This window comes from Myripristis murdjan, chromosome 9 (assembly GCF_902150065.1).
Source record: "Myripristis murdjan chromosome 9, fMyrMur1.1, whole genome shotgun sequence".
NCBI classification, from domain to species: domain Eukaryota; kingdom Metazoa; phylum Chordata; class Actinopteri; order Holocentriformes; family Holocentridae; genus Myripristis; species Myripristis murdjan.
In genome coordinates, this window is record NC_043988.1 from 17836349 (window position 1) to 17860607 (window position 24259).

Genomic DNA, 24259 nt, shown 5'->3' on the forward strand with positions numbered 1-24259 from the left:
AAACGTTTCGATTTGACCTCTTATTTATTTTTCCTGGGCTGGTGGGCACACTCGAGTAAGCAACTGATCCCGGGACACTGCTCCTGAGCATGGACAGCATCTACTGCCTCTGCTCCCATGGGCAGGAAAAAAATAACAAGATGGCATCTGAGAAAGTGGGCATGTTGTAGATTTGCTTCACAGAGAAAAACTCATATGTAATATATAAAAAAGGTACATTCACTATGGAATCAAAGTTTCAGTAAAAAAAAAAAGTTTAATGTGCTAAAAAAAACATACACAAACATATTTACAGTGTTCGACTGACTATAGCGTTGCAGCTGAAAACCTATACAGCTGTATCAGAAGAAGAGGAAAATTGAAGGTGTAGCGCAACACACAACAGTGCAAACTGCCAAAATGAACACTTTTAGGAAAGGAAATTGTGCCAACTGCTTTGTTGAAAGCAAAGAAAATCAGCTTATGGGTTGGTCTCTTTCTGTAGTTGATCGACACACATGCACCATGGCTGACATTTCAGAGCATCTTCCAGTCGATAGGCTTCTTTCCAGATTTGATCAGCATCTCATTGGCCTTTGAGAAATGCTTGCACCCAAAGAAGCCGCGATGAACAGACAAAGGAGATGGATGTACGGTCTGCAGAATGTGGTGACGTTTCTGTAAACCACAAATATCAGAAGGTTTTAGTTGATGGAGGTGTTGCCGGAGGCGTGCATGTTAACACAGGAGATGGTCCACCTACCCTGTTGATAGCAGCCCCTTTCTTCTGCGCGTACGAACCCCACAGCATGAAGACAAGACCATCCAAGTTGGTGCTGAGCCACTGCACCACAGCGTCAGTGAAGGTCTCCCAGCCTTTATCTTTGTGGGAGTTGGCCTGATGTGCTCGGACAGTCAGCACAGCGTTGAGCAGCAGCACACCTGACAACCCACGCCACAGATGGAGAAAAGGGCGGTCAAATACTGGCAAGACAGCTCACTTGGTGTGAACACATTCAGTACGTTGGTTTTTGTTCAGTACCTTGTTTAGCCCAACCAGTCAGATCTCCATGCCCGGGGTGCTCGAAGCCTTCAATGTCAGAGGCCAACTCCTTGTACATGTTCACCAAACTGAGAATGACAGGGTTTCATAATCCAATCAATACATTAAAAAGACAAGCAGGATTATTAATACCACCAGACATGGGAATAAAACGGACCACCAGTTAAATGCAATGCAAGATATTTATCAATGATAAGAGAATGATCAAAGACCGATCCCATAAAAACTTTTCTGTGCATGTGTTGCAATACTTTGGTAATACAAAAAAAAAAAAAAAAATTTTACATTGGATGCTACTATGTTTACCTTGGTGGAGGTGGAACTGGTTTTTGCACACTAAAGCACAATCCATGGGCTTGGTTGGGACCGTGATACGGATCCTGGCCAAGAATCACCACTTTGACCTGTATTTACAATTACAACTCACATTTGGCAGATGTTTTTATCCAAAGCGATGTAAAATATGAGATTTTTTTTTATACACCACAGGCAAAGATCAATTCAGAGAACAACAACATCAAGTGCACAGAGGAAGCATAGACATTGGCTGTACAAAACATTTTGGTGGACTTAACATCTTGCACATGGACAGTGAATGCCGGCTCTGGTCAAGAAGGTTGGCTGTGTAGTGGTAGCTGCTTTTTGTTAAGTTAGAAGAAATTCACTTTACAAAGTCTTGCACCTGAAATCTGATACTTAAACTTTACAGAGGCCTTTATAGTGGCGGGTGTGTTGGAATTTAGGATGTCAAGCCATAAGTACATTAAAGCCAAACAGACAGCTGACTGGTGTGTATCTGGGTGCCAGAGGAGGTCACAGGTAAATGACAGGACAGTTTTATTGGACTCACATCTCGTATGTCACACATCTGAGTCCAGGTGAAGACATGTTCAACAGGTGGGTACACTGTGTGGCGTTTCCTCTCGTCAGAAACAAAGGCCATCAACTGCGACAGAAAGCAGGTGGCAACTGGTTAAAAACACATATGCACAACAGCAAAGAGGCACAGCGTGTGGGAGATTAAATAAAAGGTCGTTTCCTCCTCACTTGTTTGAAATAGGGCTTTCCAAACTCCGCGGACAGCCCCTTCCTCCAGCTCTCCCCGACTCCAGGAGGCGCCTGACTGGAGGAGAGTTTCTCCAGAGCTGCTCTCTTGTTCTGGGCGATCCGGTCCAGCTGCTCCTGGGTCAGAGCCTGAGGCGGAGGGGACGTCGGCTCTCCCTCTGCGGCGGAGGACTTCAGCTTCTTCTTTCCGATCTTTGTATATTGAGCGAAACACAAAGCTGGTGAGGCGGCTGCAGCTGGTCGTGGAAGCAGTTTTAGAGACGGCCTACAGCGCAACACAAACATTCTCGCACCGCAACGCGTGGTTTTCTGTGTTGTTTAGTGAGCAACAAACAACAACAGTGCCGCTTGTGAACACAGCCTGGATGACGACGTGCACCGTGTGAAGTCCAACCTATCGCGGGATGTTGCGAGCACAAGAAATACATCAAAGAGGAGATGAAATGCCGCAACATTAAAGTGAGTGGTATATTCATATTAATATTAAACACACACACACACACACATACACGCATGGGTTGTATTATACATGACGTTACAAGCATGCACCCAAGCTAATTAGCCATGCAGTTAAACCAGGATCACCGGACCTACCGCTGCATCCTCTTTAGTTTCATCCAGATCCTTTGAAATCCTCTTTTTGGAAACTGGCGAAAAAAATGAACTGATACTTTTCTGTCCGATCATGTTGCTGAGGAAAAAAAGAAAACTCTGCGTTGTGTTAGAATAAACGAGTCGACTGGGTGAAGTGAGGCAGTTCCCGGGAAAAGTCGCTCACTACAACTAAGTTTTTCGCGCCAGAAGAGTGACGTCAGCGGGGTTTATGTTAATGAGTTGGGTGCTGTTCAGGTGAATGCACCACACCAGCACCCTGCAGCCCAGTCAGCTAGGCCGCATGCATCCTGCAAAAATAGCTAGGGTTTGATGTGGCAAGTGTGTCCCCAAAACGATCAAATTAGGTCTAGAAAAAAGTGCCCACAACAGATACCAAAAATCTCAGAAAAATGAGTGCCAAAGTCTTCAGTCAGGCTTCAATAAGGATGCACAAGAGTCATGCAGAGTCCAGAGTATGCAGGCTTTATTTTCTGTTAAAGATCTTCCACCGCAGTCCTCCCAGGAGCAGTCCCAAAAAGAAAACTGACTCGAATTTGCTTTTACAACGCTTTATATGCTGTTTAGAGGGTCCTCCCAGCTTTGACAGTGGAGCTGAGGACCAACCCTCTTTCTATCCCCTTTTGGACCACTCTGCAGATCTAGAAATAATACTGTCATCAGAATTTTGCCCAGCAACAAGCACGTCTGCCCAGACCAGTCCAGGACAAGCCCAGACCTGTCCTGACAAAAGAACAAATCTGGGCCTGATTCTAACTCTTTAAAAAAATAATTAAAAAAAATTAAACAAAAAAGTTTATTTTATTCATACAAACTTACTTTTTGGTTAAATCACTTAACAGTCTAGAATCTAGCAGCCCGACGCTTCCCCGTTGCCATGGTAACTCGTCAAATCGGGGCCATTGACGCTGTCTTTTTATAGGTGTGGTGCACGCGCTTAACTCCAAGTGAAACTACTCCGAGTTGATCAAACTAACTCAAATCAGCTGTTCTGGAACCGAAAACTCAGAGTTTTCTATCTCAGAATAGATCAACTCAGAATTCGGGGTAACACTCGGAGTTTGTTGAACCTGCTTCGTGAAACGGACCCCGGCTCAACTGTCAGAGCCTAGGATGTAGGCCTACACTGGAGTGAAATGGAAACCTTGGCTGTGTCCCAATTCAAAGGCTGTACGCTACCTAGGTCGTATTTGTAGGCTGCTTACGTCACGGCGGCGCGACAAGTGCTGTCCCAATTCAATTTTACCGCGCAGGGTCCTGCAAATGCAGCCTATTTCTGACTAATTTGCAGGATACACCTCCACGATGCTTCGCAGCCGACATTACAGCCTACTTCCCAGGGTACCTTTCGGTCCGGTTAAATTTCTGGATCAGCCACCATAGCTAGAATTATTAAGGATGTTTTAGACCGTCTTCATGTTTATATCATAACGTTTTGATAAGTTTTCGTGCCTATAATTACCACCATAGATTCGGTTTAGCTGTTAACTGTATCCGAACAACGCCTGTAAATGCAAGTTTAGTTAGATGAGTTAGATAGGCATTTTGCATGATGTTTCCATAGCAACCATCAGCGCATCAGGTACGTTATAATGTAGCCATGTGTACAATTACTCTAATTGGGATACTCTGTTGCAATTTGTGAGGTGTAACAATTATCTTAATTTTCTGCATCTTCACGAAGACAAAATAAAATACATAAAACTACAGAATCAGTGTTGTCCATCTTGAGAGCGTTGAAGCTGCTTATCGTTTTATTTCATGCACAGATGTTCACCGACACACCTCCGAAACATACTTCGGCATTTTACGCTGCATCACTCGAATGCGCTTCGGGAATAATGACGTAGGAATCCTCCGCAGGCTACACCGTCCCAATTCACTAAACTTTTAGTTCCGGTAAACTTGATATCGGCACCTACGTCGGACGCTTCCTACGTGGGCACCGTGGGCTGCGACTTAGAAGTCATCTAGCCCTTCGATTGAGACAGACCCCTTGTTTATTTCGACCCGTGCCTCATGTAGCCTACATACGTGGACAGACACACAGAGACAGTCACACACACACACACACACACACACACACACACACACACACACACACACACACACACACACACACACAACAAACAAACAAAAACCCACAATTGAGAGAGGGACATATACATGTGTGCGCATACAAATAATTATCCGCAGTTGAGGGGGAGAGATAAGCAGGCACGCGCTCACTCACAAACACAATAAACTGCGAGAGAGAGGGGGAGAGAAGGGAGGGGTTTGACTCACCATCAATGGTGGAGCTTTTCTTTTGAGAGAACGATCCATGATGCTGCAAAGTGTGCTTGTTCTTGCTCTTTGAGAAATCGAATGTCATGTCGCATTTAATGATAAAATGTAAACGACGCAGTCACGCTGACCTTACGCTGACCCCAGTGTTGACGTTCGCACATGAGACAGATTTAGATGATTATTTCTATATATTTATTTATTTATTTATTTATTTAAAACGAACAGGTTTATTTTGTTATTTATTTATTCATGTGTTAAATACATGTATTTGTATTCATCCATAAATTTATATATGAACTGTCAGAATAGGCAATTTTTGACGGCACCCCTGACGTAGTCAGACGGCACCCCAGGGTGTCGCGGCACCCCGGTTGAGAAACGCTGCTTCTTGATTAAAATAGCCTCCACATGTTTCTCGCTATATTTAACATTTTTTTTTCACATAATTAACAGTATTTTTGATTGTTATGAGACATTTACTCGTTTTTATGAGGCAGTTTTTAAAAATGGTTGCTTTAACAAGGTCTTATAAATTCGGTCTTCAGAGGTAGAGAATACAGAAAAAATATAGCATCTTAAGACATGAGATAGGAATTTAGAGATTTTGTAAATTTGAGAGGAAACCTGTGTTAGCATCCATATTCTGACAGGTCTTAAGGTGTTTATCACATGCATTTTAGTTTAAAAACTGGTGTGCACAATCAAGCAATTAAAAAGCTTAAAATTTAACTTGAAACTGTCGCAGATATTGGGTTGCAGAGATGGAGAGGTTTGTAACGCGGGGACAGAAGCGTCCTGGCAGTGATGGGGCCACCGATGAAGCCCCAAGAGGAAGTGAAAAGAAGAGGATCAAAGTGGAGATATGTGATGATGAGGGGGTGAAGGAGGAAGATGAAGATGCAGCCTTTGAAGAGTTCTCTCATCCTATTCCCTGGCAAAAAATTGAAGCAGATGGACTGGACTGTGACTACGCCCTGCTCTTCTCCAAGGAAGAGGCAGACCATCTTTTTAAACAGCTGGAGGAGGAGGTGGTATACATGAAAGGTATCATGTCAGACCTTTACATAAAGACATGATCATAAACTGCAGTCTAGCTGAATGAATGAAATGTTGTTTTTCTTCCAGGGGAGGAAGCAAAGGTCCAGGTATTTGGAAAGGTGTACAGCATACCCAGAAAGCAGGCAACATATGGAGATGAAGGACTAACCTACACTTACTCTGGGGTGAAACATTCAGCCTGCCCATGGACTCCAACCCTGGAATATATTCGGGATGCAGTTACAAAAACAACAGGGCAGACGTTCAACTTTGTCTTGGTTAACAGGTGAGGGATTACTGAACTTTAACCTGAAAAGTACACCATTTTGGAACCGGTGTCCCTGCTGAACTTGCTCCTCTCCCCACCAGGTACAAAGACGGGCAGGATCATATGGGCGAACATCGGGATGATGAGAGGGAGCTGGATCCACTTTGCCCCATTGCCTCTGTCTCCCTGGGGGCAGCGCGGGACTTCATCTTCCGACACAGAGACGCCCGGGGCAAACAGAGCCATCGCCACATTGAACCGGTGAAGCTGGAGTTGGCCCATGGAAGCATGCTCCTCATGAACCCGCCGACCAACACGTTCTGGTACCACAGCCTGCCTGCTCGCAAGAAGGTTCTCCTGCCTCGCATCAACCTCACCTTCAGACGCATACTACTGGACAGCAAGAAGTAAGAGCCAAACAGGACAAGCAGCCCACAGTGTGACGATGACGGGCTGACAGCGCTCTGACAGGGACCGCAAGTCTCCCAACTGTTTCTCTCCTCCTTTGACACTGAGCAGTGGTGCACTTACCTGTTTATGGCTTGTTTATCTCCATGCCTCCCTCGAGTGAGGACAGTATGCAAGGACAGGCATGGGGGAAAAATCCCTGGTGTTGCAAGGATCCAGTGCCTTGCTCAGGAACACTTCAGCAGGGTGGACATTTGCAAACACAGCAGCTTAATGCCAGTTTCTCCAACTGCTGCACCAGTGTCAACACTCCCCGTAGATCACCAAACACCTGCACCACACTGCTAGGGATGTAATGGTTCAGTAAACCCACAGTTCAGTTTGCACTGCGGTTTTAGTCACAATTTCGATTTGTTTTGCACATCAGAAAGAAAAACACTACCATTTCCAATGTTCTCAGTATTTTGTCTTACCAAATAACTTAGCCTCTGTATTTAATTCACACATTCTGAATATGAAATCAAAAAATATTATTTCAAAGACAAAGTTTACTTAGACTTTTTAAAGCAGGTATAAATACTTTCAGTATATTCATGAAGTCATCAGCAAAGTAAGTGGTTAGATGGCTCGAATACAGTGGATGTGTTTGTAACCCTGCACTTTGGAGGGTGAATTGTCTATTGAACGGTTGATTTTTCACAGTTCATTTTTACATTTTTTTCCATTCCCTGATTTTGCAATGTATTCATGGCTTGAAATGCAATCCCTGGAATTTTGAATACAAAGTGTAAATAAAAACTGAGGAACTGACACATCATTCATAAAAAGTGCACATCTTAAGCAAATACTTGATTTAAAAACAATTCTATACAAGCGCACATTTTTAAGATTTTATTTTATTTTTATACCTGAAAACAATTACCTTTTTTTACACATCACACACAAACTCACATAAATGTACATTAGTGCAAATTGATCAGCAAACATTAAGGAGAGGTTTTGCACCGGGTCATGTGCTAATTTGATTTAATACTGAGTGGGAGTGAGATGGCAGTATTTGTTTCAGAGAAGTGGAAATCATACCGAGGATGAACTCTTGCCAAAATCCCTGCTGTCAAACTCTGCCTCTCCTGACCTCAGAGGCTGAAGTCCTCAACAACAGCAGTCAGGCAACTGGTGAGCATCTGTTAAACCGCCTTGTTGAATCCAATGTAAATATTGTCATTGTACCAGATTCTTGTAACACATTCATATTCTCATTCCAGGGTAAAACAATTAACAGTACTTCATGTATAATAATATCAGGTTTACAACACATGGCTTAATGTGTTAAAATCTTAAGCATCAAAGACGAGATGACACTTTGACCTCAACTGTGCAGCTATGCAAGTTATGACAGCAAAACGATTTGAAATATAGAAAAATATTAAATTCAGCAGCTTATATGAACAACGTCAATTGAAACATTATTTGAAATACAATTTTCACACACCATAATTTGGGAATGCTTAGGAAAATTATAGAGTACAGGAGTTGAGGAAAATGACGCCAATTTTCCAAATATGACTTCTCATAACTTGAAACAATTCAAGTAAAAAAAAAAGTCACAATCAGTTATCTCTGTCTCGGTCTGAAATCCAAACCCCAAATTTCAGATGGTACAAACAGTAACGCACAAGTCAATGAAAAGGAGCTTACATGATCAAAGATATTTGACTAAAAGTCCTGCAGGTCCACCATCTTTGGGATCGAGTGCCTCCTTCTCCAGTTCATTCAAGCTGAACTCATTCGTGAGTTTAGCATCAGAACACATCACAGACTGACCTTCAACATCTCTATAAATCATGATTCAGTATCATCTCTGCTGATGACTGTGTCCATGATGTCTCTCATCACAAAGTCACACTCCATCTGTCGGCAACCACGTTGTAACTGGCAAATACAACTGGGACAGTGTGAATGGATCGGAGGAAGAAGATTCAGGAAACGTCCCCCGCTACTCCTCTGAGCGCCGAGCAGGGCTGAATCTTCGGACTCTCTCGTAGAAGAGCAGGTAAGCGTTGGAAGACAGCGCCTCCTGCAGGCTGGCTTTGCGCACCGAGTCGTCTGACACCCACAGCCACTGGGAGCTGAAGGGTGAGGAACTGCGAGGTGAGGAAGGGCTGCGCCGGTATGTGACAAAATGTCCTGAGTGCATGTCGCCATGATGGACCAGCACGGCCACCAGCTGGAAAAGGTACTCTGTGGAACTGGGAGGAAAAATACAAATATAAACCCTGTGGCACTGAACTGTTTGATATGTAGCTGTTTGTGCTGAATGTGCCCCACCATCAATAAGTTCTGTTTCAAAGGCAGTTCACCTGTAATCATAAGTGAGGTTGAGCTGTGGGCTCACACCAGGAGAGTGGAGGAACACAGACGAGCAGGTCCCGTTGGACAGAGGTTTGTTGTTGTTATGATGCTCCATGTCTGAGAAGATGGGACAATATGAAAATTTAAAATCACAATTGTTAATTTGTTGCCAAAATTAACAGTTTTTACCATAATCTTTCAGTATTGTTAAAAGGACCATATCAGTGATTCTTAACGTTTTGGCCCCTTTACTACAACATAAAATCCAAATCCTTCTCTCAAATTTTAATTTTTGGTTGAAACACTCATCTGTTTCTGTAACTAACAATATTGCCGGCATTCATAAACCATTAATAATCCACTTTGTGTAGCAAACATTTATTCAAGGACTATTTTCTGGCGGAGGGTCTTTTTCACTCCACCCAGTTTCAACTGATTCAAGTCATCAAAACACAACAGTGCTGTCGTTCATTTTTATCAGGACTATGAACTGTTTACATTAAAATAATGTCACCAATGCAAAATGTTAACATGACACAAGCATCTCAAATGCAGTGTGGATGCAGTATGTGCACATGACAGTCAGATGGAGACAGTCACTAACATCAATGCTGTATGAGGAAGTACAAGCTCCATGTAAAACAGAACGATATTACATTGTTGGCAGATTGAGTACCAGTGCCGTTGGGGGTGGACTTGTCCACAGCCTCCTCTGCGCTGTCTGCCCTCAGCGGCTTGGCAGCGCACTTGAATCGCTGAATCCTCTGGATGGTGACGTTGTGCTTGTAGCGGTCCATGGACAGGTACTCTGTGAACTGCACGTGCTCCTGTCTCTTGATGGGAGTGCCTTCGCTGGACCACGTCAGTCTCTGCAAATGGATGCAGAGGCACTGGGGGAGCTGGAAGAGGAAGGAAATGCATTAGCCTGATACATCCTAAAAATAATGATGACAGCAACTGGCACAAAGAGAAGATTTCTAAATATGCAGTTCTTGATCTTCTGTGTATCTTGTTTGTTTGACCCTTAGACTTCAGACAGGCTTTTATATTAGACCACACAAAACAGAACTGACATTGTAAAGCATCTTTCACTGAGCAGTAAGGAGAAGTTCAGTGTGTGCAACATTTTCTAAACATTTCAGACTTGTGAACATCTACCCACAATGTTTGCATAAACTCAGTTCTGCTGTACTCCATCATTTGCTTCATGGACTGAAGACGTTAATCACCACGAGATAAAAGTATAATTGTTGAATACAAGTGATTATTACCTTTCCCAATTTAAGCTGTTTAATAAATGTTGTCCGTCGGCTTTCCAGAACCTGTCCATTCACTAAGGACCCTTGTTGAAGCTGAGGAGAGATTGTCCAAAAGCAAAGCTTGATAAAGTGAGTGAAATCAGTCTCCGTAAATAAATGTTACAAAGTGATTACTCAATATTTGTTCAGAGGCGAGACACTGATAGTGCAGGTAACACACCTTGGTGCAGTTTTCACACTCCACTTCTTTAATGGTTTCTGAGGAGATGAAATGCTGAAGACACTGATCTAGAGAGACAGGCCGACCCTACGGACAGACACACAGGAGATAATGACACAGAGCATGACAAACGTTTAGAGACTGCTCAAATTAAGCTGTGATAAGTTAATTTTATTTGTACAGTGTCAAATCATAAGAGAGGTTATCTCCAGGCGCTTTACAGAGACCTAATAGATTTTGGCTCATCCTATGAACCAAAAATCAATGCACATGGCAACACCGGCAAGGAAAAAGCCCTTTTAACAGGGAAAAAATCCTTGAGCAGAACCCAGCCCTGGGTGAGCGGCTGCTGGCGGTGCTTTTGGTTAGTATGGCAACCACAAGAAAGCCTGCATTTCAGGAATGCGGAGTTCCAGTGGGGTAACAGCGCACTATGAGCTAACAATGAGCCATGTGCTTTTCTGCAACAACTTTTTCACTTTTCCCTTAGTATTTTAAGTCATTTTTTGTTCCTGCTCAGTTTGGACTTTTGCTTACCCACTGAGGTGAGGGGATGGACAGGGAGAGGCTCTCGAACGAGTCATATCGCACCGGACTCTACAGAAAGTTAGAGAAAAGGTATGAATCAAGAAATCAAATAACACAAACTAAATTGCTATTTACTTCCTTAGTTAAAACAAACTCACTTGTTGTTCACAGCACTTGCAGGACATGTTGCTTGTTAAACGCCCATGAAAAGGATGTTGAAACTTCCAGGGACTTGGTATTGGATGAAGAGGGGCTGCAAAAACAAACATGCATGTTGCTGACATGTATTTCTCTGAGGTTTGATATTCCACATCACCATAAAATTTTCTTTCTTACCTCGACTTCTGCAACTCATGGTTTTCTCTTCTACTTCAGGGAGACTCTGGTATATAAAAATAACACACACAGTGAATCAAAACGAATGCAGGGCCATAGTACTCAGCCCTCACATTTGTCAGAAACTATAGTTTACATACTCAGACAGATTTTCAAAAGCATAAAACAAGGTTTAGATAGAAATGGAAAATAGCACAGATCTCCCTATAGGATCCACATACACTGCAAAGAGCTCTGCACTCTAAGTCCTCAAACAAACAGCAGAGTTTAACAGCAGCGATTTCATCACTGATTTCCATACTTTACTTTCTCGTTTTTATTCTTCGCAAGGAAAAATAATCAAAATGAAAAGTGAAGTCGATTATTGAGTCCAATGTTAGCACATTTATCTGCTAGTGAATCCCTCATCCTTTGCCCCACTCTAGTACATTCACAAAAGATGAGGTATTTTTCATTTTCATAATTGGACTCTCTCATTTTCTAATTAGCGTGCATACTGTATGACCTGTGATTCATTCTTTCAACACCACCCTCCACTCATTCCCATTATCTCCTTTGACGATTGACTACTTAGTTTTTCAGCTATGAACGTTTAGAATATATCAGGATCATTTTAGCTATTTAGTCAAATTTATTTCTCTCCTTCTCTTGCCTTCAGTTTGCACCAACATATCATCTACACCTATTATTTTGAGAAAATTACACTGTAGAGCATACTAAAGCTGTAGAGCATATTAAAGCATACTAAAAGCATACTAAAGCATCTGTATGCAAGATGGATGTACTCTTTTGAAATCGTAAGAGAAGCGAGAGGGCAACTTGCCTCAAGGGACTGCATGTCAAATAGATGAGTGACTTTGGGCTGGCGATCCCGCTCCTCCTCCAAAGACGACGTGAGGACATGAAACAGTTCATGAGCGTCCTATGGGAGGGCCAAACCAAGAGAAACATACAGCTTTGAACAAAATACAGCACAAGGCACTACAGATGCAAAAAAAAAAAAAAAAATGTTTCTACTCAAAAGCGTTATCAAGCTACCTGCTCTTCAAACGAGCTGATGTGCCACCGGTACAGTCTGAGAACATCCAACAGGCAGCCAGCATCAAGTACATCTTCCTCCCCGGGGTCGTCACTGGACAGGGCTGTGAAGTGCATTTATATTAACTGTGTCCATGTTGAAACGTGAGAGCACCAGTGGCTGAGGTGTTTGTTATGTTCGACTGGCTTCCGCTGCAGATTTTAAATACCTTTGAGGAGCTGAAGGAGCGTTGTGGACAGCTGTTTGTCCTCAGATGGCTGACCGTTAGACACAGCGGAAAACCTCTCCAGCCACCTGATGAAGGACGGGCATGCTGCCAGGCCCTGAAGCAAAGAGTTCATGAAGCAGGTGTTGCCCAGGTTCAACAGGCCTGGGACCATACCTGAGGGTGAAGACGCACCTTTGTAAGTTACTGCACTATCACCAAAGTGCCGTACATGGTCGAGATATTATTTTGCTCAACCAGTTCTTACCTCTCTTCCTCTTCTTTCGCTCAGTTATCGGGCCCCACAGAACGTAGACTCCAGCTGCGACGGCAGCAGCAATCCCACCAATGACACCCCAGTTTTTTATCATCTTTGTTCTGAAAAGACAATTCATGTTAATGTGGCACAATGTCAGCGTGCCTCGACGATCAGCTCACCAAGGCAGATATGAAATGCTTCATACTGACAGGCTACATGGCCTGAATTGTGAGCAACCATGTGGCACACAAGAACCAAATGAATTAAGTGACTTTACTGACACAAAATCATGTTTACAGACTGATTCACCTCAGTAAAATGGCAGCAAATGTTTGTGTGTGTGTATCTGTCACGCAATGTTTTCTCTTTTTTTTTTTTTTTTTTTTTTTTTTGCAGCAGCAGCAGCAGCAGTGGCGTTATGGATGATTATTCTAGTTTTATTCCATGTCTGTCATGCTTTGGTTCTAAGTACAAAACAATTTTTAAATCACAATATAATCATTACTTCTAAAACATTTGGACTACACTTATCTTGCTTTTAAATGTTAAAACTATGTTTACTTTAGTTTCACATTTTCTGTTATAGTGGTGGTTATGTCCTTGCAGTGGTGGCGTCCCACTGCTAAATGAATACAGAGGAAGCACTGCGTGTACATGTGAACACAGTAAAGAGCTGTGAGTGGTCAGCAGACTTAAGATTTACTATCTCACTGCCAGCATGCTGACAACAGAGACTCAAATCAGCTTTGAAAACTGCGCTGAGAGGTGGTGACATGTATGATATCCCCTGTGGTGATTCTGGCTGTAAACCTCCCAACATGCATCACTCACCTGACGCCATCTGATCCGCTTTCAAACTCTGACTTATTACCACCATTTCTTGTTTGCAAACAGTCAGTAACTTGTGTTAACATTTACATGTACACATTTATACACCACAGACTAGATTTTAACTGATGATTATTTATTATTATTATTTATTTTATACCATAAACTGTCATTAGGTTCCAGTTGCACTTTGAAGGCAGAATTCAACTGTAATTTCTATGATCTAAAAAAGGTAGGACCAGGAGAACCAGGGTTCTTTTGACCTGATCAAGAGACCAAATCCTGATCGAAAGTCCTGTCTGCCTCGGGGTGTTATGGTATGGCCCTGTGCTATGCTATGGCAAGCACAGGTCTTTTATTAGACTTTGGGCAGGCCTCGAGCCGACATCGGTTCACTTTCCCTCTATATATAATTAAATTCTACCTGCCACAAAATGCAGAAGGAGTAAACAGTGCGTATCGAGGTTAAGAACACAGGGGAGACGACTCTCCATCCAATTATCCAGTGATGTGCGGTAAAAACAGGACGTGAGGCGACGTCAGATCAAGCAAAGCCTCTTGCACTGTAACCCAGTGTGCCAGTGGCCCAGTTAGCTTAGCCTGAAATGTCTATTAAACAACCAGAGGTAACGCCGCTACCTTAAAGTTACCCAACACGAGTTTCCACACCGGCTCGGTCCATTTTTACTGACAGTTTAGCGCAGGTTAGCATCTATGTTTCTAAAGTAGCCAGCATTAGCTCCGTGGCTAGCTAACTTACCCAGCACTGTGGCTCAGGAGAGGCTAAGCTGCCCCATGAGTCCGACCAGCATGTTCCCTCCTCATGTCAGAGTCCAAACTAATGCCTTAATCTGCCACTGAAATGTATCACCAGCTAATGTTATAAAAAGCACTGTTGTTGGTGTTGTGGTCGTTGTGCTAATGTTCACCGAGCTCCGTGTTGCCTGCCTGCCGGTGTCTGCGCCTCTTTCTTGTCTGCGCATGTAGACTTGGATCCCGGCTGCGCCAGTAACCTCGACCATCCGTGTTACTTCGCTCCAGCTACAGGATAGGTAACGTGTGCGTGTTGTTTGCCAGGGTAAAGGTTTTACCTGACTACTGGTCCGGTGCCAAGGAACTCCCCAACAAGCTTATCCGAGGTTTCTGGTCTGCACCACAACATGCTTTTCTCATCGCGGAACTTCTGTCTTTTGTTGTGAGGGTCAGCACGGACTGGTAAAAAAGGCGTACCGGTGGGGTTTCCCAGTTTATGGTCCGTCTACGCATGTTTATTGCGCACATATTTGAAATGAAATGCGTATCCTCCTCAAGTTTATTATGTTTCTGATTTATTGAATGTTTAACGGACAAGTAAAACCAATAAAACAGTTTTAAACTAACGCTGTGTTTCATTTAAAATAGTCACTTTAATCTGATATTTCTGGGCGAATGAAAACTTATTACAGAGATCAATATTGAAAACCATAGACTGCCAGGAACATAGACTGCATTCTGGGTTCACCGTTTTTATCCATTTCAAATAAAACTTTTTGTTTTTCATGCTCATGATATATATATATATATATATATATATATATATATATATATATATATATATATATATATATATATATATATATATATATATATAATGAAATTCATAGGCTATATTTTGATTTTGGATATGCTATGCCGTGCAAGCATTTTGAATTCAACCGTTTTTGCTCCACAAAGAAATCATAAATCACGTCAGAGGCGAAATTGTATCCTAAATATTTAATCCTAACTGTCACATGGTAAATTGGCTCTTTCAAACAGATTTATTATATCACTCAAAAGCATTTCTCACAAAAACTAACAGCCTATTTATTCTTAGTGGCTCATCAACCAGTCTGTGACCATGATCTTAACAAGACTCAGACGGATCACGGTCCATGTCATCACAGCATACCTAAGGTTTATGTAGCAGCAACATAAATGTCATTCATAATTCACTGGATGTCCCAAATATGGCTGTGAGTGAATTAACGTGTTTGGAGGTGTTTCTCACTGTAGAGATTTGGTGAGGCCCTGTGAGCCTGGTTACACCTGGTTCAGCCTCTGTAACCCTGTTATTTAAGGCAGCCTGAGACACTTGTTAAGAGGCAGCACAGTGATGAGCAGAGGCGGCTCCTCCTCCGCTCCTGTCCGCCCTCTGCGCACCGCGCCCGGGCAGCCTCCCATTGGCTGCCGGCGGACACCCGGAGCAGGTCGCTCTCCCTGGTGCTGAAACCGCTGGCGGTCGTGATAATGTAATGGCAATGAGGCACAACAGAGCGTCACACCAAAATGGACGATGATCTGTTCCAGCTGAGACAACTGCCGTGAGTACCGGAGCCGCTCGCACCAAACGCCTTTTGGTGTAATAATCCGGTTACAGAGCCTGAGCCGCGGCCGAGCAGCCGCCTCGCTTTGTGCTGCTGTGATTAGCCGACAGCCTCCATGCCTTGAAAGCAGTAGTCTCTGTATTAACATGTCATTTTCCATCCGCACCGAGTGTGTGAGGATGCTCTGTGTTTCAACTTATCACCTCGATGCAGCGACGGAGCGCTTTGTTTACACTCATGTAGCCTTTCGACAAGGGGCGACTGCTGCTTGTTTTCCTATTTAGGCTACAACACATAGCCATCTGCGTTAGGATGTCCAAGCTTAACTTCACCGTCTTTACTTTCATCGGTGTTTGCTGGGTTTTCACCGTGCTAACGTGATTAAATTCAATGGTATACATATATATATGCTATGTGCACGGAGCTAAAGGCGGTTCCTTACAGCCTGGGTGTCAGGAGGAATGATTTCAGATGTTGATTTGCAGATAAAGCAAAGGTCACAGCATACAGGCTCTCACAATTACATTTTATTCAGTGTTATTAATGGAATGGCTATAGATAGATATTTCTAAGATGCATTTGCAAGTATATTTCAATTGAAAATGTCTGGGCAAACAGGGTGTTGCTGCAGTATGTGTTTATATTCGTAATAAGCATTTCACTTTATAGAGACTGAAGCTGAAACTTTCATTGGTTTGCAGCAGCAGAGCAGGATTTTCTCACAGGGTGGTCTGCAGTGTTGGTGCCTCCTACATGGCAAGTGCTCTCTGTAATTACTGTGATTAAGACATCACTGGCAGCCTCCAAGCTCAGTTTCCAAGCTCTTGTCACAGTATTTCATCCTCAGCACACCAGCTATTATCTTGAAGAGGGAGGAGAGTGTGCCCTTCATTTAAAATAATAATAATAAAAGTAAAAAAAAATACACATACATACATACATACATACATACATGTCTATCTAGTTTTATGAGTTTGCCAGGGGTTGAAGAGCAGTGTGCAGAGGTGTCAGTGGGTCTGACATGATTCACCCAGAGCAGGATAACACCCTTCGATCACAAAATACAGCACAGCCAGAAAAAGCTCATATCACCAAGGCAACAGCCTCTGATTCTCACTTGTGTTGCTCTTTTCCTCTCTGTGAACCTCCAGACGGCTCTTTGACCGGCTATGAGATACTGTACACCTTAAAATGCTCCCTCTTCTCCTTTTGCAGTGTTGTGAAGTTCCGTCGCACAGGTGAGAGTGCACGCTCTGAGGATGACGGCGGGAGTCGAGAGCAAGACGTCCGGATTGGTGCAGAGCAGACCAATCTGGAGTCTGTGGCACTTGCAGATGGAGCACCAGTTCCCCGGGAGTTTGCGAATCCGACTGATGGTACAGTGCTGCAGGCTCATTCTTCCCCAGGCAACGTCTTTGCTCCCCTATCGAAACTCAGACTCTTGGTCGTTTTCTATCCTTGATATAAAAGTGTCAGTCAAATCATATCTTGCACGTGGATTTTCACGTTTCTCATCCCTACAGACACATTCATGGTGGAGGATGCTGTAGAGGCCATCGGCTTTGGGACGTTTCAGTGGAAACTTTCCATCCTGACTGGTCTGTCCTGGGTGAGAACAACGTTTTAGGGAAATACATCCATCACACTTATCATATCAGTGAGACTCCATCTGTGTGTGCATTTTGGTTTTCATACATACTAATTATTTTCTCTCATGGTGATGGTGATGGTGCTGTTTTGTTTTGTTTTTCAGATGGCTGATGCTATGGAGATGATGATCCTCAGCATCTTGGCCCCGCAGCTCCACTGTGAATGGAGACTGCCGAGCCTCGAGGTGGCACTGCTTACATCGGTAATGGCTCCCTTTTGTCAGTAAAGTGCTCATTTGCAGCGCTGCATGGTTGTCCTGATAGATGCTGATGGATTTCTTGGGAATTTCCAAATAAGTGCTTGTATGGAACAGTGACAAAAAATGTGTGAGAGGAAACAGAGCCCCCAGCTTTACAGATACTATTTCTCAGTACTGTTTTCGCTCTTGTAGTTATCTAATTTAATATTTGTTGCAAAATATTGACTGGAATGACTGAGAAAACAGTTAATGTGTCCAAGTAGAATATAAAACGACATGGCGTACATAACACAGCCTAAACACAATATCTGTAGTAGCAGAGTTTCACATCTCTTAGGCTACTTGAGCTGTAATTAACAGCATTTACTGTCAACCAGAAGAGAGCACTTAGAGGAAACATTCATACCCAGCGACTTTCAGTGACTCAGTTGTGCAGGACAGTCTACATTTTGGAATTATGCATGAGATGATCTGTATAATATCAGTTTAGTTTTTTAGTGAGGCACACATTTAAGCTGTTGCAAGGTGCTTATTTAAGTGACATTACCATACATTCATCCCTCCCCACCCCCACCCCCCCCCCACCTCCCATTTTTTATATTTATGCAGGCAGTGTTCATTGGCATGATGATCAGCTCCTCTCTCTGGGGAAACATATCTGACAAGTACGGCAGAAAGACAGTAAGTGCTAACAACAAGGGCAGGATTTGTAATCAGCAGCAAAAGACCACACAGTTATTCTGTTAACTGTTTGTGATGACCATCAGGGATAATATTATCTTTACTGATTTTTTTTTTTTTTTTTTAAATGACAAATATGTACCGTGCATGGGGAAGAGCTCTGTTTGGTTAAATATGTTTCCATCATCAATTTTTGAGAGCTCTGACTCAGCATAAAACATAATATAGACTACTGAAATAACATCCCTGTCATTTTTCGCTGTTCTAAGTATTACTTTCAGGTTTCAGATGGTAACAAGGGGTTAACATCACCTCAGATATATGATGCATACAAATCTAATGGACTGTTGAGGTTCATATGTGCTAAAAAATGACTAATGAACTCTTTGATGATAGTAGCTTGCTATATTTTGATCATCTGTGATTGCAGGGTCTGAAGATGAGCGTGTTGTGGACTATGTTCTATGGCCTGATGAGTGCATTTGCACCGATATACGGCTGGATCCTCTTCCTCCGCGCCCTGGTGGGCTTTGGCATTGGGGGAGCCCCACAGTCGTAAGTACTCCTCATCTCTTCCTATAAAACTAACAGTGTGATGATTTGACTTAAAATTAACAGTGAAGTGTCTCGCCTCCCAAGGGTGACGCTGTACGCTGAATTTCTGCCTATGAGGTCCAGAGCCACATGCATCTTGCTGATAGAGGTATGAACTTACACTTTAAGTCACTGCACTGTCTCGCACCTTGTGTGAGCAGTCATAATGCGGTTTCCAGTTTTGCACAGTATTAACTGCTGCTCCCTCTCTCTCAGATATTTTGGGCGCTGGGCACTGTGTTTGAGGTGCTCTTAGCAATCCTGGTGATGCCCACTCTCGGCTGGCGTTGGCTGCTTGCTCTGTCTACCATTCCTCTCTTCATCTTTGCTATCCTGTGTTTTGTGAGTATGAGGTTGTCAGAACTTCCAGGTTTTCTTAAAAGTATTACAAAGTACAGAAATATCAAACAACTGACATGTTACTGTTTGGGGGGAGACAGTGGCTACCGGAAAGCGCTAGATACGACGTGTTGACAGGGAATCAGGAAAAAGCTCTGGCCACCTTGAAGCGTATTGCCACAGAGAATGGAGCACCAATGCCGCTGGGAAAGCTCATTGCTGCCAGACAGGTACAGCCTATTTAAACGCCCTGCTCATAATTCATACACTGTTTATGTATGAGCTCTGTTTCTGTTACGTTGTCATTTGCATGCTGTTTTCTTTCTTGAATCTCTCGTTGAATCTGTGTTTTTGAATTAGGAGGACCGAGGGAAGATCCAAGATTTATTTTCTTCACACTTTCGCTGGACCACAGTCCTGCTGTGGTTTATTTGGTAAATGAGTGTGAATGGTTATATCACTCAGTCATATCCTCGTTGTGAATACATTTCATCAAATAACTCATTCTGTTTATTTTTTCCCTCCTGACATCTATTCATCACCACATTTTTCTCGTGCATTAAAACAATAATCTGAATTTTAGTTTAAGATTATAATCGTTTTATATATTTTTTCTTGTAACTGGTACTTTTTTGTCCCGGGAGAATGCAGAGGAAGTGTTGTGTCTCTGCCCCCTCAGGTTCTCGAATGCCTTCTCCTACTATGGACTGGTGCTACTCACCACAGAACTGTTTCAGGAGGGAGGTGCATGTGGAGGTGAGTCACTACTCCACTCACAGTCCTCTCTCATTCTCAAGGACACACACACGCACACACACTAATTTGGCAGACTCAAAACACAGAGAATTTAGCATTCAAAGACACAGTTCTGCCTCACAATGCAGTAAGAATTTTATTTCAATAGAATACAAATGGGAAATGGTGTTAACAACCTACGTGTGTGGAATAAAACATATTAAATTAACCATACCTCAATAAAACACTGTAGGAATAGACTCTGCACACAGAGTTAGTTATCTGTGTCGAGGAGAGATGCACAAACACTTCTGACTGCAGATGGAGCGAGTCTTGGGTGTGTAAGCTGTTTGTGGTGTTGTGACTCCCTCTAGTGGCCAAAGGTAATAAGATGGAGCCCCGATGCAGCTTGGAGTGTAAATACCTAAATTCTGACGATTATAAGGATCTGTTGTGGACCACCTTATCTGAATTCCCAGGTATACACTACTCGACTACTGCTTTTTAAAATTTTATTTCTTTATCTATTTACACTGTTTACACTTGTGATGAGGTTTTCAATACATGCAATTTAGAAAACACAACTAATTAAGTTTACATTGCACAGGACTGCTGGTGACATTATGGGCTATTGACCGTTTGGGAAGAAGGAAGACGATGGCATTGTGCTTCATGGTCTTCTCTCTATGCATCATTCCACTTTATGGTTGCATCGGGAGGTAAGGTGGACCGGAGAGTCAGAGTGTTTCTCCTCACGTAGACATGTACCAAATTGAAATTGTGGATCCACCATTTATAGGAGTAACGGTGTTGCTGTCTGTGTCTCTGTTACAGGACGTCTATGACAGTGTTGATATTCATTGCTAGGGCGTTCATTGCAGGAGGATTTCAGGCTGCCTATGTGTACACTCCAGAGGTAATGGACCAGGCTGCAGATTCAGAATTGAGTTGTCAGTCTGGTCTAAAAGTAATAGTTCACAATATTTGACACACAGTTGGTTGAGTTGCTGACCAATAGTGATAGTGCTGTATGGAAATGACCTCAGCCTCTAGCGGCATTAAACAGAATGTACAGACAGAAACTAATAATGATAATTTAAATCACATGCCAAAAAACACATTTTGAGAATATCATATTTTGTGTTTGCTTTGCTGTGCTCTCAGACTACTTCAAACCTTACACTGGAACTATTTTGTTTTTTGAAGAACACCAGTATTACTACACGCTGGTGCCTGTTTCCTTCAGGCTCCAGCGCACACTAATTAATAATTATATTTTATGTATTGTTGGTTGAACCTGTTTGCTGCTGTACACAACCTTGTCAAAAATTTTGAACCATCACTTTACTTGCAATCATTATCTCAGATCTTTGAGCAAATCATAAGTCGAATCAAAAGGGCCGAATGGTGGATAAGCCAGTCTCTTCTCTATTTCCTGAAACACGGCAGGTGTACCCAACAGCGACCAGGGCATTAGGTCTGGGAACAAGTAGTGGCATGGCCAGAGTCGGTGCCCTTATTACACCTTTTGTTGCACAGGTAATACCAACCTTCTGTCTACCAGTTTCCTCCTACCAATTTTGTTAAAAACAAAAAAAAAAAAAAAAAAGCTGGATGATCATTTTTGTTTGTCCATGTAGGTTATGTTGGAGTCTTCTGTATACCTGACTCTCTCAGTGTACTGCTGCTGCTGCCTATTAGCTGCCATTGCATCCTGCGCCCTGCCAATTGAGACAACTGGCCGGGGCCTCCAGGAGTCCAGCCACCGTGAGTGGGGCCAGGAGATGATGGGCCGAGCTTCCTCCCATATCCCCCGCTCCAGCTCTGGCTCCCAGGAGTGAGGAGAGGCTGACGTGTAACAGAGAGGTGACAGGAGTGAAGAAAAGACGCAAGGAGAAAGAAAGCTACACCAGCTTTCCTTGTCCTTCTTCAGTCACATCTTATGACTCTTCAGTATATGCACCATAGTGGCTTCAAAGAGCCAGCCAGCACAGTGTCTTTGAAAAAAAAAGAAAAAAAAAGAAAACAGATCACTATACTTGTAGTCTTCAACCACCATTACTGTCATGATTTTGCCATGTATGATAACCACACACTGGGTTATTGCAAAGACCAAAACAGACAACAAAAATAACCAGCTGAATGGTGGCAGATGTGAATTCATTCTGAATGATGGAGATTTCAAGTTCTTCAAGTGAATCCAGTATTGAGGGAAGCAAGCATGCCTGTAGAGGGTAAAAGCGGTAGATAGAAAATAGGACAATTATAGCTTCAGACAACTAATTTCTTTTCAAAGAGCCTTAAAACAATGGTCCTATTCACTTTGTGGTTGAGAGACTAACTTGCCCTTTACCTTATGAAACAGCTGCTTTGAATATAATGTTCGAGATAGAGAGATAAGTAGGTAAGAGTGATTATTATCTCGTGCACACAATTTGCCTCTGATGATGCACTAATTAGAAAATCAACTTTAATAGAGGTGCACTGCTGGAGTTAAATGCAGTTCCACATCATCAAAGTAATCATCAGACCATGAGATTAAATAAAGTCTGAGGCTACTTCACTTAAGACACACTCGTGTGAAGGCACTAATTATCAAGTCAGTCAAGAAGATGACAGTAGTCAGTGCTTTGCTGGTGCAAGCAATCATATTTCTGTTCTGTCTTAAAATGTTGTATTTTCCTGTGTTAAAGTAACAGTAGTGTTTCACATAAAATGCAGTTTGCATATGAATGACCGCAGAAGTATCATGTGTTCCAGGTCTTACAAAGCTGCACAGCATCTCATGTTCCTCTCACAAATCTGGAGTATAATAAATAAAAATATCACATGACTTGACTTTGGCATATTAGGAACTTAAAAAAAAAAAAAAAGAAATATTTCAGTATTTTCATCACCCAAAGTTGACGAGACCTGTTAATAGAATTTACTTTACACAGATGAAACAACTTACATTAAGCTAATTGTGTGGTTTTACAATCTATAACCCAAACCATACTGCATATATAGCTCTGTCTTAACAAAGACTTTGATGATGTGCACACCTTAACAGACACACCTGCATACACAACCATCTAGCAGAATGTTGCATTCTGTCTGTATATAATGTATTAATACCTGGTTTAGTTGCTGTCTTTGCTTTTGTTTGTAAGAAAGGGATGGACTTTGCCCAGTTTGATTTTATTTAACATTCCTTGATGTGTGTGACACTAAGCAGGGTATTGTTGAATAAGTAAAGAACCTAGCACAGGCCCAGCAAGCTGACTCTAACCTGCCTGTATGTAAAATAGGGCTGCATTAAGTGTCTGTGTGCACAGATTCTTGTCAATGCACTGGATGTAAATGTGTATGATACAATAGTAAATTATGTTTCAAAAACAGCGACAGATTCATGTTATTTATATTTATTTGTTGCTCATGTTCTTTATTTGTTCTTTCTATTAAACAGTTAATATGACTGACTTTATCAGGAATTATCATTATCTGTCATTCTGCCAACTTTTCACCTTTGCTTTGAACAATTTGGATTTGAGCAAAAAGTTTAAATGTTAAGATACTCTTTTTTGACTTAAAGAAACCTCTGCTTTCAAATCAACCAAACCTTGTAATGATTTTAAGTGTGATTTAGTTGCACATGAAGGGCACTCCCTCATATTGAGTAATACTGATAATAATAATACCTTTACTGATATAGCAGTTTACAAACAATCAAAAAAGGAAAACAAACAGTTAATGAAATGTTATGATAAAATACAATGAAAGATAATAAAATAAACACTAAAATCAACAAGAAGTAAATCTAAAGTCGTTTTTAAAAGTGACTTAAAGATTAAAGTGTGTTAGCTTTTCACAGATTTGTCTATTCATTTGCTTTTGTAATACATTTTTGTAATAATTTTGTAACACACACACACACACACACACACACACACACACACACACACACACACACACACACACACATATAT

General features: G+C 42.2%; 4 protein-coding genes across 6 annotated transcripts; 2 read left to right on the plus strand and 2 right to left on the minus strand.

Moving 5' to 3' along the window:
• Positions 1-230: 230 nt before the first annotated feature.
• On the minus strand, positions 231-5130 carry unga (uracil DNA glycosylase a). 2 transcript variants are annotated; one of them, XM_030060079.1, is made up of 7 exons: positions 5006-5130; positions 2090-2299; positions 1893-1988; positions 1349-1446; positions 1022-1110; positions 743-921; positions 231-657 (listed from the first exon to the last, which is right to left on the minus strand). In XM_030060079.1, the coding sequence occupies exons 1-7, from the start codon at positions 5042-5044 to the stop codon at positions 517-519; spliced, it is 852 nt and encodes a 283-aa protein (XP_029915939.1). In that variant the 5' UTR covers positions 5045-5130; the 3' UTR covers positions 231-516. The 2 variants fall into 2 exon arrangements, with proteins under 2 accessions (XP_029915939.1, XP_029915938.1); XM_030060078.1 differs by lacking the exon at positions 5006-5130 and adding an exon at positions 2702-3194.
• On the plus strand, positions 2299-7532 carry alkbh2 (alkB homolog 2, alpha-ketoglutarate dependent dioxygenase). Its single transcript, XM_030060080.1, has 4 exons — positions 2299-2566; positions 5754-6052; positions 6134-6332; positions 6416-7532. Exons 2-4 carry the CDS (start codon positions 5770-5772, stop codon positions 6723-6725), a joined length of 792 nt encoding a protein of 263 aa, XP_029915940.1. The 5' UTR covers positions 2299-2566; positions 5754-5769; the 3' UTR covers positions 6726-7532.
• Positions 7533-7598: 66 nt separating this feature from the next.
• usp30 (ubiquitin specific peptidase 30) lies at positions 7599-14966 on the minus strand. Of its 2 annotated transcripts, none has more exons than XM_030060076.1 (13): positions 14840-14966; positions 12930-13039; positions 12665-12838; positions 12456-12559; positions 12241-12339; positions 11418-11463; positions 11240-11334; positions 11091-11150; positions 10554-10640; positions 10346-10426; positions 9751-9973; positions 9083-9191; positions 7599-8971 (listed from the first exon to the last, which is right to left on the minus strand). In XM_030060076.1, exons 1-13 carry the CDS (start codon positions 14908-14910, stop codon positions 8719-8721), a joined length of 1512 nt encoding a protein of 503 aa, XP_029915936.1. In that variant the 5' UTR covers positions 14911-14966; the 3' UTR covers positions 7599-8718. The 2 variants fall into 2 exon arrangements, with proteins under 2 accessions (XP_029915936.1, XP_029915937.1); XM_030060077.1 differs by lacking the exon at positions 14840-14966 and adding an exon at positions 14509-14818.
• A 963-nt stretch (positions 14967-15929) lies between these two features.
• On the plus strand, positions 15930-23671 carry svopa (SV2 related protein a). The gene is made up of 16 exons (XM_030061064.1): positions 15930-16090; positions 17309-17469; positions 17617-17702; positions 17847-17945; positions 18552-18623; positions 19054-19178; positions 19263-19326; positions 19434-19559; positions 19658-19786; positions 19917-19990; positions 20236-20312; positions 20666-20770; positions 20899-21010; positions 21126-21207; positions 21741-21830; positions 21932-23671. The coding sequence occupies exons 1-16, from the start codon at positions 16056-16058 to the stop codon at positions 22130-22132; spliced, it is 1638 nt and encodes a 545-aa protein (XP_029916924.1). The 5' UTR covers positions 15930-16055; the 3' UTR covers positions 22133-23671.
• The last annotated feature ends 588 nt before the right edge of the window (positions 23672-24259 follow it).